Source organism: Pristis pectinata, chromosome 9, assembly GCF_009764475.1.
Source record: "Pristis pectinata isolate sPriPec2 chromosome 9, sPriPec2.1.pri, whole genome shotgun sequence".
NCBI lineage: Eukaryota > Metazoa > Chordata > Chondrichthyes > Rhinopristiformes > Pristidae > Pristis > Pristis pectinata.
Window position 1 is genome coordinate 101,957,102 of NC_067413.1, and position 19,728 is coordinate 101,976,829.

General features: G+C 44.4%; 1 protein-coding gene across 1 annotated transcript in view; it reads right to left on the reverse strand.

Annotated features, from left to right (window-relative positions):
• LOC127574527 (chondroitin sulfate proteoglycan 5-like) overlaps positions 1–18,885 on the reverse strand; it is a 61,998-nt gene extending 43,113 nt beyond the window's left edge. The window contains exons 1-2 of the mRNA XM_052023570.1: positions 18,770–18,885; positions 12,104–13,355 (exon numbers count right to left, since the gene is read on the reverse strand). Of these exons, the coding sequence (XP_051879530.1) occupies positions 12,104–13,355; positions 18,770–18,854 (1,337 nt within the window). The 5' untranslated portion in view covers positions 18,855–18,885. The remainder of the gene's footprint in view (positions 1–12,103; positions 13,356–18,769) is intronic.
• Between the last annotated feature and the right edge of the window lie 843 nt (positions 18,886–19,728).

Genomic DNA, 19,728 nt, shown 5'->3' on the forward strand with positions numbered 1-19,728 from the left:
AATGGCAGATAGAATTTAATGCAGACAAGTGTGAGGTGTTGCATTTTGGAAGGACAAATCAAGGGAGGACATACACAGTAAATGGTAGGGCACTGAGGAGTGTGGAGGAACAAAGGGATCTGGGAGTTCAGATACATAATTCCCTGAAAGTGGCGTCACAGGTAGACAGGGTTGTAAAAAAGGCTTTTGGCATCCTGGCATTCATAAATCAAAGTATTGAGTACAGGAGTTGGGATGTTATGGTGAGGTTGTATAAGACATTGGTGAGGCCAAATTTGGAGTATTGTGTGCAGTTCTGGTCACCTAACTATAGGAAGGATATTTGTAAGATTGAAAGAGTGCAGAGGAGATTTACTAGAATGTTGCCGGGTCTTCAGGAGTTGAGTTACAGGGAAAGGTTGAACAGGTTAGGACTTTATTCCTTGGAGCGCAGAAGAATGAGAGGAGATTTGATAGAGGTTTACAAAATTATGAGGGGTATAGACAGAGTTAATGCGAGCAGGCTCTTTCTACCTAGATTAGGAGAGATAAGTACGAGAGGACATGGCTTCAGGGTGAAAGGGGAAAGGTTTAGGGGGAACATTAGGGGGAACCTTCACTCAAAGAGTGGTGGGAGTATGGAACGGGCTGCCATCTGATGTAGTAAATGCGGGCTCACTCTTGAGTTTTAAGAATATATTGGATAGATACATGGACAGGAGAGGTCTGGAGGGTTATGGACTGGGTGCAGGTCAATGGGACTAGCGGAATAACGTTTCGGCACAGACTAGAAGGGCTGAATGGCCTGTTTTCTGTGCTGTAGTGTTCTATGGTTCTATGGTTCTAAGAGTTCTCTGTTGGTACAGATATAGATGGACTTTCAGTTGGAGCTCAGACATTTGTTGAAATAGTAGAGAGGGAGTTGTACTCAGTACTTGGCCTGGGAATGTTTGGAGAAAAGAATAGAGTGAGCTTTAATCTGTTTCTAACCTGTTCTACAGCTGTAATGTGAATATTTGGTGGGACAGAGCAGAAAGTGCTTTACATTGTAACTAGCCCATGCAGGATCTGTTCTGTGAGTGTTTGACAGAGCAGTAGAGACAGAGTTACATTAAAAAATACCTCATTTTGAAAGTTGTAGGATTGATTCTCCTCACTTTGAAGAGGTATAATATTGATCAGAAAATCCATTTAAAAATAGATAATTATTATCTAAAAAAGGTAATCGACTTTATCTTTTGATAACATCTGAAGAATGGTACAGGCAGACCGTCAGCTTGATCTTGATGCCATGGAAATCCTTAGATATCAATATGCAGGAAGTGACGTATAATCACTCAAAGTGTTCAGTGTTCATTAGGAGCAGCCAGCATTGTTACAGACAGTCTCAGTTCTGATTTATTCATCTTGATAATTAATTTTAAGAAATTGAGGGATAAGTGTAGTTTGACAAATGTAAGAGCTGTTTGTTCAATAAAAAGCTATGTGGCAACCAAAAGGTAAAATGAGATCTAAAGGGCTTGCAGGAGATTTATGGTGGTGGGTTGGTAGCTTGTTAGTCATGGATTTCATGAATTATTCTGAATGGGAAAATATCTGACTGGGGCCTGGTTAAAAGGTGAGCTTTGTTACTGTCTCCACTTGTGGTTGTACGTGAAAACTTCCAGGACAATGCAGAGAACCATAAACAATGAAACCTGGCATTAGACCACATAAGGAAATATTAGGTGAGATAATGAAAAACTTTGTCAAAGAGGTAGGTTTAAAAGAAGAAAGAGCTTTTGACGGACCCATTAAATAAAGGATAATCAAAAACCAGAGTTGGAAAAGTGTTGAAGGAGATTACACAGAACAGGAGGTGGTTTTTAATGGTGAGCCACACCTAGATCCATAGAAAACTACAGCACAGAAAACAGGCCATTCAGCCCTTCTAGTCTGTGCCAAAACGTTATTCTGCTAGTCCCATTTACCTGCCCCCAGCCCATACCCCTCCAGACCTCTCTCGTCCATGTATCTATCCAATTTACTCTTAAAAGTTAAGAGCGAGCTCGCATTTACCACATCAGATGGCAGCCCGTTCCACACTCCCATTCTGAGTGAAGAAGTTTCCTCTAATGTTCCCCCTAAACCTTTCCCCCTTCACCTTAAAGCCATGTCCTCTCGTACTTATCTCTCCTAATCTAGGTGGAAAGAGCCTACTTGCATTAACTCTGTCTATGCCCCTCATCATTTTGTAAACCTCTATCGTATCTCCCCTCATTCTTCTCCACTCCAAGGAATAAAGTCCTAACATGCTCAATCTTTCCCTGTAACTCAACTCCTGAAGACCCAGCAACATTCTAGTAAATCTCCTCTGCACTCTTTCAATCTTACTAACATCCTTCCTGTAGTTTGGCGACCAGAACTGCACACAATACTCCAAATTTGGTCTCACCAATGTCTTATATAACCTCACCAAAACATTCCAACTCCTATACTCAATACTTTGATTTATAAATGCCAGGATGCCAAAAGCTTTTTTTACAACCCTGTCTACCTGTGACTCTACTTTCAGGGAATTATGTATCTGAACTCCCAGATCCCTTTGTTCCTCTGCACTCCTCAGTGTCCTCCCATTTACTGTGTATGTCCTCCCTTGATTTGTCCTTCCAAAATGCAACACCTCACACTTGTCTGCATTAAATTCCATCTGCCATTTTCTGGACCATTTTTCCATTTGGTCCAGATTCCTCCACAAGCTTTGAGAGCCTTCCTCACTGTCCACTACACCTCCAATCTTAGTGTCATCTGCAAACTTACTAATCCAATTTACCATATTATCGTCTAGATCATTGATATATACAAAAAACAACAATGGCCCCAACACAGATCCCTGAGGCACACCACTAGTCACAGGCCTCCAATCTGACAAACAACCATCCACAACCACTCTCTGTCTTCTCCCACTCAGCCAATTTAGAATCCAGTTTACAACCTTTCCATGGATACCCATTGACTGAACCTTCTGAACTAATCTCCCATGTGGGACCTTGTCAAAGGCCTTACTAAAGTCCATGTAGACAACATCCACAGCCTTACCTTCATCTACTTTCTTAGCGACCTCCTCAAAAAAACTCCACAAGATTCGTTAAACACGATCTACCACGCACAAAGTCATGCTGACTATCCTTAATCAACCCTTGGCTGTCCAAATACTTATATGTCCTATCTCTCAGAACACCTTCCAATAACTTACCCACTACTGATGTCAGGCTCACTGGCCTGTAATTACCTGGTTTACTTTTAGATCCTTTTTTAAACAATGGAACATGAGCTAACCTCCAGTCCTCCGGCACCACACCTATGGCTAAGGACATTTTAAATATATCTGCCAGGGCCCCTGCAATTTCTACATTAGTCTCTCTCAGTGTCTAAGGAAATATCTTATCCGGCCCAGGGGATTTATCTACCTTTATTCGCTGTAAGGCAGCAAGCACCTCCTCCTCTTTAATCTCTATATGTTTCATGACACTATTGCTTGTTTCCCTTCCTTCCATATCCACTATGCCAGTTTCCTGAGTAAATACTGATGCAAAAAAGCTGTTTAAAATCTTCCCCATCTCCTGAGGCTCCACACATAGACGACCACTCTGATCTTCTAGGGGACCAATTTTGTCCCTTACTATCCTTTTAATATACTTGTAGAAACCCTTTGGGTTTACCTTCACATCATCTGCCAAAGCAACCTCATGTCTTCTTTTTGCCTTCCTGATTTCCTTCTTCAGTATTTTCTTACATTTTCTATACTCTTCAAGTACCTCATTTGTTCCTAGTTGCCTATACCTGCTATACACCTCTCCCTTTTTCTTAACCAGATCGTCAATATCTCTTGAAAACCAAGGTTCCCTATGCTTGTTAACTTTGCCTTTAATCCTGGCAGGAATATTGCAAACTCTGCACTCTCAAAATTTCACCTCTGAAGGCCTTCCACTTACTGAACACATCCTTGCCAGAAAACAACTTATCCCAATCCACTCTTCCTAGATCCTTTCTCATTTCCACAAAATTGGCCTTTCTCCATTTTAGAACCTGAACTTGAGGACCAGCTCTTCCTCCATCAGTTTTCCTTCTGACTTCTTGGGATGAAACTGAAAAGTGTGGTGCTCTTTGAACAATGGACCTATTTCAAGTGAAAACTGCATTGAGATGGTCCCAAACTGTTGGAATAACTTCAACTAAAAAAACGCAACTTCTGCCTCATTGCCATGAACTGGATTGAAAACCACTGTTCAACAATACAACTGACTGCACTCCCAGTTACTACAACAAATGATTTGAGGTACTTTTAACTGTTAAAGTCTGTTACATTTGAAAGAATAAGTCTGAATTAAAAATCATGATCTTATATTTCACTTATTTCCTGAAACCTACTCACATTTCCTTTTCTTTCTGTTACTTAGATTTATCTGTCCAACAAACACTTCTCAGAATTCTAAGTAATTAACTTAGCCTTTCAAGAAGTTTATGCCACCTCTATTCTGTAAATTGACAACTGTGAGGAGCTAGATTTGTATCTGTGGTGAAGGTGCTGTGAGGATTAGAGAGATATTGACAGAACTGTTGGATTTTTAGTTTGACAGGTGGGTAAGGGAACTTAGGTGGCATAGGGAGGTAGTCCATTCTGGAGTCTGCATGGTGTGAGACTGAGAGGCCAATTCTCCTACAAACTCAAATAATAAGTAGTGCTCAAACAATAATATATCCACTCTCACCAGAGACAAGATCATTTGAACTTGTGGTGGAGTGGGAACTGCAGATCAGTTGAGGGACATTTTGGAAAGAACTGGACTATTCTAATAAAGTGATGCCTACAGTTTTACCATATTATCTTGACAGGTTGGTGGGAACTTTAGGCAATTGCCAAAGAATTTGAAAGGGTGATTAGAGTCATAAAGTCATAGAATACTACAGCACAGAAACAGGCCATTCAGCCCATCTAGTCCATGCCGCCTGATCTTCTTCCTAGTCCCATCTATCTGTACCTGGCTTATATTCCTCCAAACCCCTCCCATCCATGTAAATATCGAAACTTCTCTTAACTGTTCCAATTGAATCCACATCTACCACTTCCACTGGCAGCTCATTCCACATTCGCACCACCCTCTGAGTGAAGAAGTTCCCCCTCAGATACCCCTTAAGTAGTTCACCTTTCACTCTAAACCTATGTCCTCTAGTTCTAGTCACACCCAATCTTAGGGGAAAAAGCCTGCATGCGTTCACCCTATTTATACCCCTCATTACCTCCATAAGATCTGCCCTCATTCTCCTGCGCTCCAAGCAATAAAATCCTAACCTATTCAACCTTTCCCTATAACTCAGGCCCTCAAGTCCTGGCAACATCCTTGTAAATTTTCTCTGCACTCTTTCAAGCTTATTGATATCTTCCTTGTAGGTAGGTGACCAGAACTGCACACAATAATCTAAATTCGGCCTCACCAACATCTTGTACAACTTCAACATAACATCTCAACCCCTGCACTCAATGAGAAACAAAGGACTGCAGATGCTGGAATCTCAATGAAAAACACTATGACTCTGGAGGAACTCAGTCAATGTTTCAGGTCAGGACCCTTCTTCAGGACTGAAAAAAGGAAAAGGGGAGGCCCAATATATAGGAGGGAAAAGCAGAGCAGCGATAGGTGGACAAAAGAGAGGAGGCGAGATATCACTATCTCTTACCTGCATCTACCTATCACCACCTTGTGTCCACTCTGCCTCCCCTCTTTTGTCCACCTATCACTGCTCTGCATTTCCCTTTTAGAACATAGAACATTACAGCACAGTACAGGCCCTTCAGCCCACAATGTTGTGCCGACATTTTATCCTGCTCTAAGATCTAGCTAACCCTTCCCTCCCACATAGCCCTCCATTTTTCTATCATTCATATGGCTATATGAGTCTCTTAGATGTCCCTAATGTATCTGCCTCCACCACCTCTGCCAGCAATGCATTCCACACACTCACCACTATCTGTTTAAAAAATGTGCGTCTGACATCCCCCGTTTACCTTCCTAATCTCACCTTAAAATTATGCCCCCTCATGTTAGCCATTTTTGCACTGGGAAAAAGTCTTTGATTGTCCACTCGATCTATGCCTCTTATCATCCTGTACACCTCTATCAAGTCACCTCTCATCCACCTTCTCCCCAAAGAGAAAAGCCCTAGCTCGCTCAACCTATCCTCATAAGACATGCTCTCCAATCCAGGCAGCATCCTGGTAAATCTCCTCTGCACCCTCTCTAAAGCTTCCACATCCTTCCTACAATGAGGCAACCAGAACTGAACACAATAATAAATACAATATTCTAAGTGTGGTCTAACCAGAGTTCTATAGAGCTGCAATATTACCTGGCAACTCTTGAACTCAATAACCTGACTAATGAAGGCCAACACACCATACGTCTTCTTAACAACCCTATCAACCTGTGCGGCAACTTTGAGGGATCTGAAACCTGATCCCTCTGTTCCTCCACACTGCTAAGAGTCCTGCCATTAACTTTGTATTCTGCCTTCATATTCAATCTTCCAAAGTGAATCACTTCACGCTTTTCCGGGTTGAACTCCATCTGCCACTTCTCAGCCCAGCTCTGCATCCTATCAATGTCCTGTTGTAACCTACAGCAACCTTCTACACTATCCACAACACCACCTACCTTCATGTCATCTGCAAACTTACAAACCCACCCTTCCACATCCTCATCCAAGTCATTTATAAAAATCACAAAGAGCAGGCGTCCAAGAACAGTTCCCTGCAGAACACCACTGGTCATTGACCTCCAGGCAGAATACTCTCCGTCTACCACAACCCTCTGTCTTCGATGGGCGAGCCAATTCTGAATCCACACAGCCAAGTTTCCCTGGATCCCATGCCTCCTGACTTTCTGAATGAGCCTTCCATGAGGAACCTTACCAAAGGCCTTACTAGAATCCAGGATAAAATGTTGGCACAACATTGTGGGCCGAAGGGCCTGTACTGTGCTGTAGTGTTCTATGTTCTATGTTCTAAAATCCATCTACTCCACATCCTCTGCTCTACCTTCATCAATGTGCTTTGTCACATCCTCAAGAATTCAATCAGGCTCATGAGGCACAACCTGCCCCTCACAAAGCCATGCTGACTGTTCCTAATCAGCCTATGCTTCTCCAAGTGCCCATACATCCTGTCTCTAAGAATATTCTCCAGTAATTTGTCCACCACTGAAGTAACACCTCCCAGGGTTATCCCTACTCCCTGTGTTGAACAAAGGAACAACATTTGCCACCCTCCAATCATCTGGCACTACTCCTGTGGCCAGTGAGGATGCAAAGATCGTCACCAAAGGTGCAGCAATCTCTTCCTTAGCTTCCTGTAATAACCTTGGATATATCCCATCTGGCCCCAGTGACTTATCTATCCTAATGTTTTTCAAAAATTCCAGCACATCCTCTTTCCTCACGTTGACATTCCCCAGCCGGTTGTACACCATCCTCACAAATGTCAAAGTTTCTCTCACTGGTGAAAGCTGAAGCAAAGTATTCATTAAGGACCTCCCCTACCTCTACCGACTCCAAGTATATGTTTCTTCTTTTATCCCTGATTAGTCCTAGCCTTGCTCTAGTCATCCTCCTGTTCTTCACATATGAGTAGACCACCTTGGGGTTTTCCTTAATCCTACCCACCAAGGACTTCTCATGCCCCCTTCTCGCTCTCTTAAGTCCATGCTTAAGCTCCCTCCTGGCTACCTTCTAACTCTCCAGAGCCCTATCTGATCCATGCTTTCTAAACTTCAGATAAGCTTCTTTCTTCCTCTTGACAAGATATTGTACATCTCTTGTCAACCACAGTTCCTTCACTCTACCATCCTTACCCTGCCTCAATGGGACAAACCTATCCAGAACCCCATGCAAGTACTCCCTAAACAACCTCCACATTTCCATTGTGCACTACCCCAAGAACATCTGTTCCCAATTTATGCTCCCAAGTTCCTGCTTGATAGCATCATAATTCCCCCTCCCCCAATTAAATACTTTCCCATATCATCTGCTCCTGTCCCTCTCCAAGGCTATGGTAAAGGTCAAGGAGTTATGGTCACTATCTCCAAAATGCTCTCCAACGGAGGGATCTGAAACCTGATCAGGCTCATTGCCTGGTACCAGATCCAGTACCTCTAGTCAGCCTGTCCACCTACTGTGTCAGGAATCTGTCCTGGACACACCTAACAAACTCTGCCCCATCTATCCCCTTTACACTAAGGAGGTGCCAATCAATATTCGGGAAGTTGAAATCACCCATGACAACAACCCTGTTATTTTTGCACCTCTCCAAAGTCTGCCTCCCGATCTGCTCCTCAGTGTCTCTGCTGCTACTGGGGGTCTGTAGAATACTCCCAATAGAATGATGCTCCCTTCCTGTTTCTGACTTCCACCCACATTGACTCAGTGGATGATCCTTCCAGGACATCTTCCCTTTTTACAGCTGTGACACTGTCCCTGATCAGCAAAGCCACTCCCCCACCTCTTTTACCTCCATCCCTGTCCCTTTTGAAACATCTAAGTCCCGGAATATCCAGCAGTCATTCCTGCCCTTGTAATGGCTACCACGTCGTAGTCCATGTACTCCAAGTTTCCTGAAGAAGGGTCCTGGCCTGAAATGTTGACCGCTTGCTTTTCTCCACGGAGGCTGCCTGGCCTGCTGAGTTCCTCCAGCATCAAAGTGTTTTTCATCCTGTCCTCAGTGCCATGACTTATGAAGGCCAATGTGCCAAAAGCTCTCTTTGCGACCCTATCTACCCTGTGGCTTCACTTTCAAGGAATCATGGATCTGTATACTCAGGTCCTATTGTTCTACGACACACCTCAGAACCCAATCATCCACTGTGTAAATCTTACCGAAGTTTGTCCTCCCACAGTGCATCACCTCACACTTCTTTGCATTAAATTCCATCTGCCATTTTTCAGACCATTTACTTAGTTGGTCAAGGTCATGCTGCAAGCCTTGATAGCCTTCCTCGCTGTCCACCTCGCCCCCAATCTTGGTGTCATCTGCAAATTTGCTGATCCAGTTTACCACTTTATCATCTAAATCATTAATATAGATGATGAACAACAACAGACCCAGTACCGATCCCTATGGCACACCACTAGACACAGACCTCCAATCAGAGAGACAACCATCTGCTACCATTCTCTGGCTTCTCCCACTAAGCCAATATTGAATCCAATCAACTACTTCATCCTGAACACCAAGTGACTTAACCTTCTGGACCAGCCTTCCATGCAGGACTTTGTCAAAGGCCTTGCGAAAGTCCATGTAGACAACATCCACAGCCTTTCCCTCATTGACCTTCTTGGTAATCTCCTCGAAAAACTCTATAAGATTGGTTAGACATGACCTACCATGCACAGAGCCATATTGACTATCCCTAATCAGGCCCTGTCTATCCAAATACTTATATGTCCTGTCCCTCAGGATACCTTCCAATAATTTACCTACAACTGACGTCAGGCTCACTGGCCTATAATTTCCCGGCTTATTCTTAGATCCTTTCTTGAACAACAGAACAACATTAGCTGTCCTCCAGTCCTCTGGCACCTCACCCGTGGGTAAGGATGTTTTAAATATCCCTGCCAGGGCCCCTGCAATTTCTGCACTAGCCTCCCACAAAGTCTGAGGGAACACCTAAGATAAGATATCTTTATTAGTTACATGTAAATCGAAAAACACAGTGAAATGTATCCTTTGCGTAGGGTGTTCTGGGGGCAGCCCACAAGTGTCGCCACGCTTCTGGCGCCAACATAGCATACCCACAACTTCCTAACTTGTACGTCTTTGGCATGTGGGAAGAAACTGGAGCACCCAGAGGAAACCCACGCAGACACGGGGAGAACATACAAACTCATTTAAGATTTCCCCCATCTCTTTCAGCTCCATGCATAGATGGCCACGCTGATCTTCAAGATGACTAATTTTGTCCCTTGCTACTTTTTTGCTCTTAATATAGCTATAGAATCCCTTGGGATTCTCTTTCACCTTGTCTGCCAGAGCAACCTCATGTCCTCTTTTTGCCCTCCTGATTTCTCTTTTAAGTGTTCTCTAGCATTTAGAAAATAGAACATTACAGCACAGTATAGGACCTTCGGCCCACAGTGTTGTGCCGACATTTTATCCTGGAAATTATTCATTTATCCATTTCTTATACTCCTCAAGCACCTCATTTGATCCTAGCTGCCTATAGCTGATATGCGCCACCTTCATTTTCTTTTCCAGGGCCTCAATATCACTCAATAACCAAGGTTCCCTAAACCCGTTAGCCTTGCCTTTTATTCTGACAGGAACATACAGATTCTGTACTCTCAATATTTCACTTACCAAGCATTTCTTTGTCGGAAAACGGCCTATCCCAATCCACGCCTGCCAGATTCCAACTGATGCCATCAAAATTAACCTTTCTCCAATTTAGAATCTCAACCCAAGAACCAGTCTTAGCCTTCTCCATAACTATCTTGAAACTAATAGAATTATGAACACTAGATCCAAAGTGTTCCCCTACACACAATCCTGTCACCTTCCCTGTCTCGTTCCTTAAGAGGAGATCCAGTATCGTGCTCTCTCTAGTTGGGACCTCTACATATTGATTAAGGAAACTTTCTTAAACACATTTGACAAACTCTATCCCATCCACTCCCTTTATAGTATGGGAGTCCCAGTCAATATGTGGGAAGTTAAAATCACAACCTTATTTTTCTTGCAACTGTCAGCTATCTCTCTACAAATTTGTTGCTCTAAATCCCGCTGACTATTGGGAGGTCTATAATATAGTCCCATTTGATTCTCCTCCCTCAATGCCCAAATGGTTTTGACAATGCCATGGGGGTTAATGTAACACAATCTTAGAATCATTGAATCATAGAACAGTACAGCACAATACAGGCCCTTCAGCACACCATGTTGTGCCGACCTTTAAACCTCGCCTAAGACTATCTAACCCCTTCCTCCCACATATCCCTCTATTTTAAATCCCTCCATATGCTTATCTAGCAATCTCTTGAATTTGACCAATGTACCTGCCTCCACCAGCACCCCAGGCAGCACATTCCATGCCCCAACCACTCTCTGGGTAAAAAACCTTCCTCTGATATCTCCCTTGAACTTCCTACCCATTACTTTAAAGCCATGCCCTCTTGTGTTGAGCATTGATGCCCTGGGAAAGAGGTGCTGGCTGCTACTCTATCTATTCCTCTTAATATTTTGTACACCTCTATCAAGTCTCCTCTCATCTTCCTTCTCTCCAAAGAGGAAAGCTCTAGCTCCCTTAGTCTCTCCTCATAATGCATACCCTCTAAACCAGGCAGCATCCTGGTAAATCTCCTCTGCACCCTTTCCAATGCTTCCACATCCTTCCGATAATGAGGCGACCAGAACTGGACACAGTACTCTAAGTGTGGCCTAACCAGAGTTTTGTAGCGCTGCATCATTACCTCGCGGGTCTTAAACTCGAATAATCAAATAACAATGATAGGGATTCATCAGCCAATGAACTGGAGATGGAACATTTTTGGGTAGGGAGCTGAGAAGTATGAAGCAGCCTCTGTTTCCCTTTTCATTCTTATTCTCATGAATCTTGCAGGGATTGATATGTGAAACGATTGCATCACCTATTTTATGTTGTTCTGACCAAGCAACGCAAATAACTAGAGATAACTGTTTCTGATAAGAAGGATATGGGCACCAGGAAAGGAAGTCTGGGAAATTTCTAAAGCCTGACAACTTCTACCATCTGTTTTCCAGCCGCCAGGAACAGTCAGTTGAATGTGCTTCGTTGCTAGCGTGTTTGCCTCTGGATCAGATGGTATTTATTCCTAAGACTCAGTCACCAGTTTGACAGAGAATTCCAGACCTATATTCCAGGGAATGCTGCAAAGTTAGACATGTCATCCTTCAGTTCAGACACTAACCTGGGGGCTGCTGAAGCAGATGTTAATGGTGTACAGGAAAGAGAGTGTGCTGACCTTCTTCATCCAAACCGTGGGATAGGAGTCATGCAAAACATGGGTGTTGAAGGGCCTTGCATATCAAAACCTACCTCTGAAATAAGTTGCCACTTACCTACAAATAGCTCCAATATTTTCCATGACAAAGCATTGCCCACCATTGTAGCAGTAATTTGGGGCCATGTCGCAGATGGATTTGCAGGACTTATTCTGCTTCAGATATCCCAGTTTGCATTCCTTCTTGCCTTCTCCAAGGACAAGGGGTGACAGACTAATGTCTTGTCTGGTCTCTGAGTCAGAAGTATCAGTGAAGACAGTAAGGTAAGATTCTGATATGAAGTCTGGACTGGACACAGTTTGCCTGGTGATGTCTTCTTCCTTCACTAATATAGTTTGTATCTTAGGAGAGACTGTGGTCAGTCGAAGCTCATCCTCACTTTCCAGCTCACTGGCCATTTCATCCCAATAATATAATGTGGCCATTTGAACACCAGAAACACTGTGATCAGGGGGAGAAGTCAAGGCAGGAAGGTCAGGCAAGAAGTCTTTTGTGGAGTCTATGTTGGATGATGTCATGGGAACATCTGGAGCTTCAACGATGGGAAATTTGTCAGAAGAATCAAGCGTTGTATCACTGTCAGAGTCATAAATATAATCTGCGGGTAATGTAGAAGGCTCACTGGTACTTAAGGGGTGATGGGCGGAGATGGTGCTCCTTTCAGACCACAGTTGCATCTCCAGGTCCACCCGTGTATAGTCAGTACTTCCTTCTGTTCCCTGGGCTGGGAGGTTGGTGGCCTCTTCAAACCTAACCAACCTAGCATCCTGTTTCTCTTTCAACGTGGTGGTCCCTCGCATGAGGCCAAAAGTCTCTCCACTTCCTTCTGCCCCTTTTAGCACATCCAAGCTATTGGAAGGGCTGGCCAGGGTGAGTGGCTCTGCTTCTGATATTCTCTCAGGTCTCTGGCAGTCTGGACAGCCCATGAGCTCCTGAACTGAACCCTTGGCCAGCAGAGGGGAAGTTAATCTGCTGCCCAGTGCCTCTGATGCAGAGTGATTGCTGTTTGTTCTCTGCTCCCAGTCCACTTCTCCAATCTGAGCACCAGAATCCTGTTCCTCACCGTGAGGTTGCACTTCCACAGATCTCACCCACACTGCGCCTGTGGGAGCCTGTGGTCCACCTGGAGTTGGCCAAATGGAGCTATTGAGGAGAGAAGAAATATTCAGGAAATCTTTATGGTGGGGCATATGTGGACCTGTCTGGCCCTCTGGAGTCTGAGAACCAGTGAGGAATGAGGAATTCTCAGCGGTTAGCACAGCAGGAGTGGTATCCTCAGATGGGGCAGGTGACACAGTGACATCTGATCCTGGAAAAGAGAAAAATAAGAACGAGTTGGGAAAGGAAGTAATTAAGCAGAACATCAGTAGAAATTTGACATACTGCATTATGTCTGTGCATTCATGTATATATGTATGAATGAAAAATAGTGTATAGACAAAAATGAAAATACTGTACAATACATCAGAATACAATTATATATGAAATGCATAAATACATGGGAATGAAATACTATTTTTCAGTTGCACACAATGGGCTCACTGTGCTTAATGTACATGTGCAGTTGGCTATCATGGTCAGTATGCATATAACATCTGTATGTAACTGAGATGTATGACAATAGCAAAGTCTGTGGATGTTGAAATCTGAAAAGTAAACAAGAAACATTAGAAATGCTCTGCAGGTCAGACAGCATCTGCAGGGAATAAGAGATAATTAACATTAAAGTACGTACCTCATGTAGCATCTATAATTAATAAATGTCTTTTTCTATATAATTAAAAACAGAAAATCCTGGAATGCTCAGCAGGTCAAAAGCATCTGTGGCAAGAGAAACAGCTTGAACATTTATATCCTTCCTGAGCAATTTCTGAAATAGAAATTTATGACAAAGGAGAGGCCTTTAGCCCATTGTGTCCATGCTGGCCCTGAGGAACAATTTAGGTTACTCCCACTTTGCATCATAGTCATACAGCACAAAAACAGGCCCTTCAGCCCACCACATCCATGCTGATCAATGGGCACCCATTTACACTATGTCTTTATTCCATCACATGGCCTATAGTTGTCCCAGGTCTTGACCTTAGCTCTGACAGATACAGCTCTTCAACTGATTGTCCAGGTACCTTTTAAATGTACTGAGAGGGTCTGGCACAGATTTCCAGACCCCACTACACTTTGGGAGAAAAGAACCTCTCTTAACTTCCCATTTATCCTTCTATGAATTGATTTAAGTATATGTATCGTAATTATAAATGTCTTTTCCAAGGGGAACTGGTCTTTCCTGTTCACATTAAACAGATCTCTCATAACTTTATTGGCTATAATCATATTTCTTTAATTCTCCTTTGCTTCAACCAAAAAAATAGCCACATAGATTCTCATAACAATAACTCTGCAGCCCTGGCAACATCCTCCTCAACCTACTCCATACCCCCTCCAGTGACATTACATCCATTTGTAGCATGATGGCAAAAAATATGGGCTAACGAGTGTCAGTTCTGGAATGATCTCCTAGAATTGTATGCCTTGGCCTATAAATGTTAAGTATCCCATATACCTTCTAAACCTCCTTATCTACAGAGGTGGTACCTTCGGGGATCAGATGTTAGAGGACATGTACTTTAGGATCTCTCTATTACTCTATACTTGTTGTTGTCCTACCACTTAAGGTAATCTTTGCCTTGTTTGTCCTCACCAAATTCCTGTGGTGTAGTGCTCAGGGCTGTTCACAGTGCTCCAGGTTGGGTCTCACTGGATTAACTCTAGTTTTAGATTATCTCATAGCTTTATAGCCACAATTGGAATTTTTGTATTATTACTTTCTGTCGCTGCCCATTATATTTTAATGATTTATGCACACAGACCATGTCCTCCTGGACCATCATCGGTTCAGCCCGTGAAGTCTGTGCTGACCAGCAAGCACACTAACCCAACACTAACCTACTAATCCCATTTTACTCTCCCAACATTCCTATCAATCTCCACTCACCTACACATAATTTACAGTGGCCAATTAATCTGCTGACCTTTGGAATGTGGAAAGAAACCAGAGCACCTAGAGGAAACTCACACAGTCCCAGGGAGAACATGCAAACTCCACACAGATAGCACTGGGGGTCAGGACTGAACCTAGGTCACTGGAGCTGTGAGACAGCAGCTCTACCAGCTGCACTGTATTAGTCAGTGCTGGAATTGATTGTCAAAATTTTGCTAATTCTCCTGAATATATGTATCTTTTTATTGAATACATCCATTCACACTGCTTACATGCTGCCTCTCTTCTGCTGTCAAAAAACTTGAATATTCACCTTTCCTTCTCATGAGGTGAGTGATGAGTGGTGAATGGTTACAGCCCCAGCAGAAATCTTCAGACCCAAGAGCCACATTCTGCCAACTGCCCCTATTTTCTGTCTCCTGCCCCTCAGCTAATTTTTCAGCCCAGATCAATATAACTATATCTATCTACAATTCCTCATACTGTATATTATGTTTGTATATGTCTGTACACTGACTACTATATCTGTATGTAGGATGCTCATTGTTTACAGCATGTCTCTCAGCATATGATATCAGAGAACATCTTTGAATTATGTGTTCATTGTGACTATTTCCGTAATATAACCTTCAGGCTGTATATTTTCTCCATGTATGATCACCACAGCCACATTCAGTCACCAGGTTACACCCACCTGGTCACCATCCGGTTCACCTGTACTTACTGTCCCACAATCCATTGAGGTTCACTTGTCTCCTATCAGGCCAGCCGCCACACTGACTGCAACCCCCCTCCCCAAAGCATTGCCAATAATTAGATATCTGGTCCTATCAGGCCAGCCGCCACACTGACTGCAACCCCCCTCCCCAAAGCATTGCCAATAGTTAGATATCTGAAAGGGACGTTGACTTCCAGGTTCAACGTTTCCCTTAAAGAACTGGAGCTTCTGAGAGTAGGGCTGAGAATCCCCAAGATCAGATGCCAGAAGTGGTCGAGGCAGGTACACTTACAATGTTTAAAAGATGCTTGGACCATTACATGGGCAGGAAAGGTGTAGATGGAAATGGGCCAAACACAGGCAAATGGGATTAGCTCAGGTAGGGACCTTGGTTGGCATGTACAAATTGGGCTGAAAGGCCTGTTTCTGTGCTGTACAACTGTAACTCTGTGACTATGGTTCTGTTGCAGTTCCAACTCCCCAACCCTACAATAGCAAGGATCTAACATTATCCCTTAATATTAAATGGTATTACCATCCCCGAGTCAATTCCTCCTCCTCCCCCCCTCCCCACCCACCCCCACCCGCCCCTCCACCACCACCACCATCATCCTGGGAGTCAACACAGTGAACAGAAACTCAGCTGCATAAATAGCAGGTCAGAGGCTGGGTTCCTGCAGTGAACGGCTCACCCCCTGACACCCCATAGGGAGGAGGCAGCCAGTGGAGCAACTAAGAGGCAGCGAGTAGAGCAGTGAGGGGACAGTAGTGGAGTAGTGCGGAGGTAACAGGGGGATCAACGAGGGGTGAGGAGACAGCGAGTGACACAGCAAGGAGGCAGCAAGGGAAGCAGTGAGGAGACAAGGGGAGCAGCGAGAAGCAGAAGTGGGCCATTGGTCTCACCTACTCTGCAAGTCAATAGGATCACGGCTGATCTTCCGCTTTACAATCGCTTTCCTCCACTAATCCCATGTCCCTTAATTCCCTGAATATCTAAGAACCTACTAACCTCCGTCTTGAATAGACACCGAGAACGAGCCTCCACAGCCTTCTGGGATACAGAATTCCAAAGATTCACCACCTCCGGGTGAAGATGTTGCTTCCCATCGTTGTCCTTGCTCTGAGACTGCTCATCCCGGTAGGGGGAACATCATCCCTGTCTCCACTCTGGCAAAGCCACTAAAAAACTTTGTACACGGAGGCAGCGAGTGGAACACTGTGAACCATGGTGTTTGCATCTTTAACCACACCTAAAATATCCGTATCTGGTTGTGTATCGTTACAATAAAACATGTTTCTTGTGAATGGTTTGGGTTGTAAATATGGTCCTCCAAATAGTTGTGCACCACTGATCTATTATGTGCAATCAGGAAGTATCCACATATAAAGAATAAATCATCAGTGTAATGTGGGATATATCTGACATGTAATATACAGAGATCCACGGGATATAACAAATGTGTGTACCTCGTGCTTATGCAGACATTGTGATGTTTATAACTGTTGTACAAGCACAATTTGTTAGCACAGTACCGATGCTTGACGATGTGCAGTCTGTACGATTATGTGTTAATTAAAAGATTATCAGCCGGCGACTGCGGATCAATACTCCAAGCCCTTCTCCTTTTAAGGGTGATACGGCTTCAATTCAGAAAACAGGCAGAGAGGTTCATTGCCAATGCCGACTCCCTCTGGTAGAATACAGAAAAACACCGCCCAGACCAGAGCAGACATTTTAACCGGTAGATTCAGACACAGCAACGAGAAAGAACAAAAAAGACGCGAGGCCGCTCATTACCTTCTCCGCCAGCTTTGTTTCAGAACAGCCGAGAAACTCGGTTCTGTATCAGCCGTTCCAAATCCGCAGTATTACACTCATCACCAAACACCGCATATGTGAATCCTTATGGAATCGATCTTATTCATCCTATACTACACCTTTAACCCCCGTCTATATAAAGTCTGCTTTCCCCAATCGATACCATCAACATTAACAGAACATATGCAATCTATACCCTCCGATCATTGTCTTCCATAAAACTCAACATCTGTGGACCATGTCACCATATCCATGGACAGTGTACTTCACCTAGTGTGCGGTGTACGTTTCCCAATGTACATATTGCCTATATCACCCATACTACATTCAGTTTTACACAACCTATATCTCATATACACCCTATATGAAGTTTATTTCACCTGAACCGTCTGCCTAATCATTGTAGACTATATTGCCGATCTTAACACTAACTACATTACTCAATCATATATCAGTTTATGTGCATCGGTTTATGGGCTTGTTAATATAACCGGCATATTTGGGAGCGTATATTACCAAATCATTTGCCAACTATGTAACCGCCTATATACAGACAATTGCCCAAACTGTATCCAACCTGTGCCGTCAATCCATACATTTCATTATCTACGTATAACTAAAATAAAGACACATGCAATCTTTTTCATCCAACTAACCTGCAAACCCAGTCTAAATATGGGCTACACATTATCAAACCCAACACCATGACATCACCAAACAACCGAACCTACATGTACCCCATATTCCATCACAAATGTTTCCTTCCAATCGTTCACAATGCTTGAAAATTGCATTATTTTTATTGAAGGAATCTCAGAGAGGATCTGGTGACCTGTCTGATTATTCAAACTCCATCGATTGTTGTTGCTCGCAGCAGATGGTCCCTGTGGAACCTTCCCTGCCTCTGTAAATCATTCCTCCACATTGCAATACAACCCCATTGAAGCAGCCTCCCCGGTTCCGGCTTACAGCTGGACGGGCTGTGGAGGCATTTAAAGCCTTGGGATCGGCAAACGTCTGAGATCGTGCGCAGTAAAATTCTATGGAAAGACAAAAGATCCCGCTCAGCAGCTCGGGGGCAGTTGTGGGCGTCCGCTGCAGGTCGAGGCGGGCGAACAGGCTTCACGGTGCCCGGCACCGGCACGGATCGCCCTCTGGTTTTACTGCCACAAGTGATCAGTTACTCACCGGTAACAACTGCTGCCAACAACTGCAGGGAGAAAGCGCAAGCGAGCAGGGGGAGCTCGGCGGCCACGCTGAAGCCCCTTCCCATGCTGGAACCTCTCTTCCCACAAGGAGCCGAACTTCCAGCCTCTGTCCGCAGTGTGTGTGTGTGTTTAATGCTGCAGCTCTTCATCATGTTAAATCCGTGTTGATTTGGGTGGAGGGGGGGGGGGGGAGGGCGAGGGGCTGCGTTCACGCTGTTGGGGAAATGCGAGTGTCATGAATGAGTGGATTCCTGTGCTGGGACCACAGTTCTATCGCTGCAGACGTAGGATGACGCGCCCCTGCCGCCGGGGCCGAACCCCACACCAGCCACTCACACACGGTCCCCTTGGCCTGACCCCGGGCTCCCTCCGGCTCGCGTTGCCTGGCGTGAGGAACAGCAGCATTACAGTAATCGGTTTACACGTTGGAACCTGGATTATCCGCCGGTGATCTGAGTCAGACACAGCTCGGTGTTGGCAGTTAATGAGTCATGTCGGGGGTGTGGGGTGGGGGTGGGATCAGTGGATGCCAGGACCTGCACACACACACACCTGCACACACACACCTGCACACACACATAAGTTCACACACGAGCGCGCACACACATGAGCACACACACTTAAGTTCACACATGCATGTCCACACGTGTTCGCACATACCTTCACGCATATGTTACAGATACATGCATATATATGCTCCCACACACATATCCACACACACGTTCGCAGACACATGTTTACACACATGTCCACACACATGTTCACGCTCATTCAGCATGGACACCCATGCATGAACTGAGTCCAGCCTGATATACAGTTCTCTCACTCACCCTCACACTCAGACACCCATGGGTGCCCGTGTGCCGGGCCGGAGCGGTTGCTGGGGCCGAGAGCCACCCTCCCCGCACACTCGCCCTTTGGTGGTTCTGTGATCCTCCT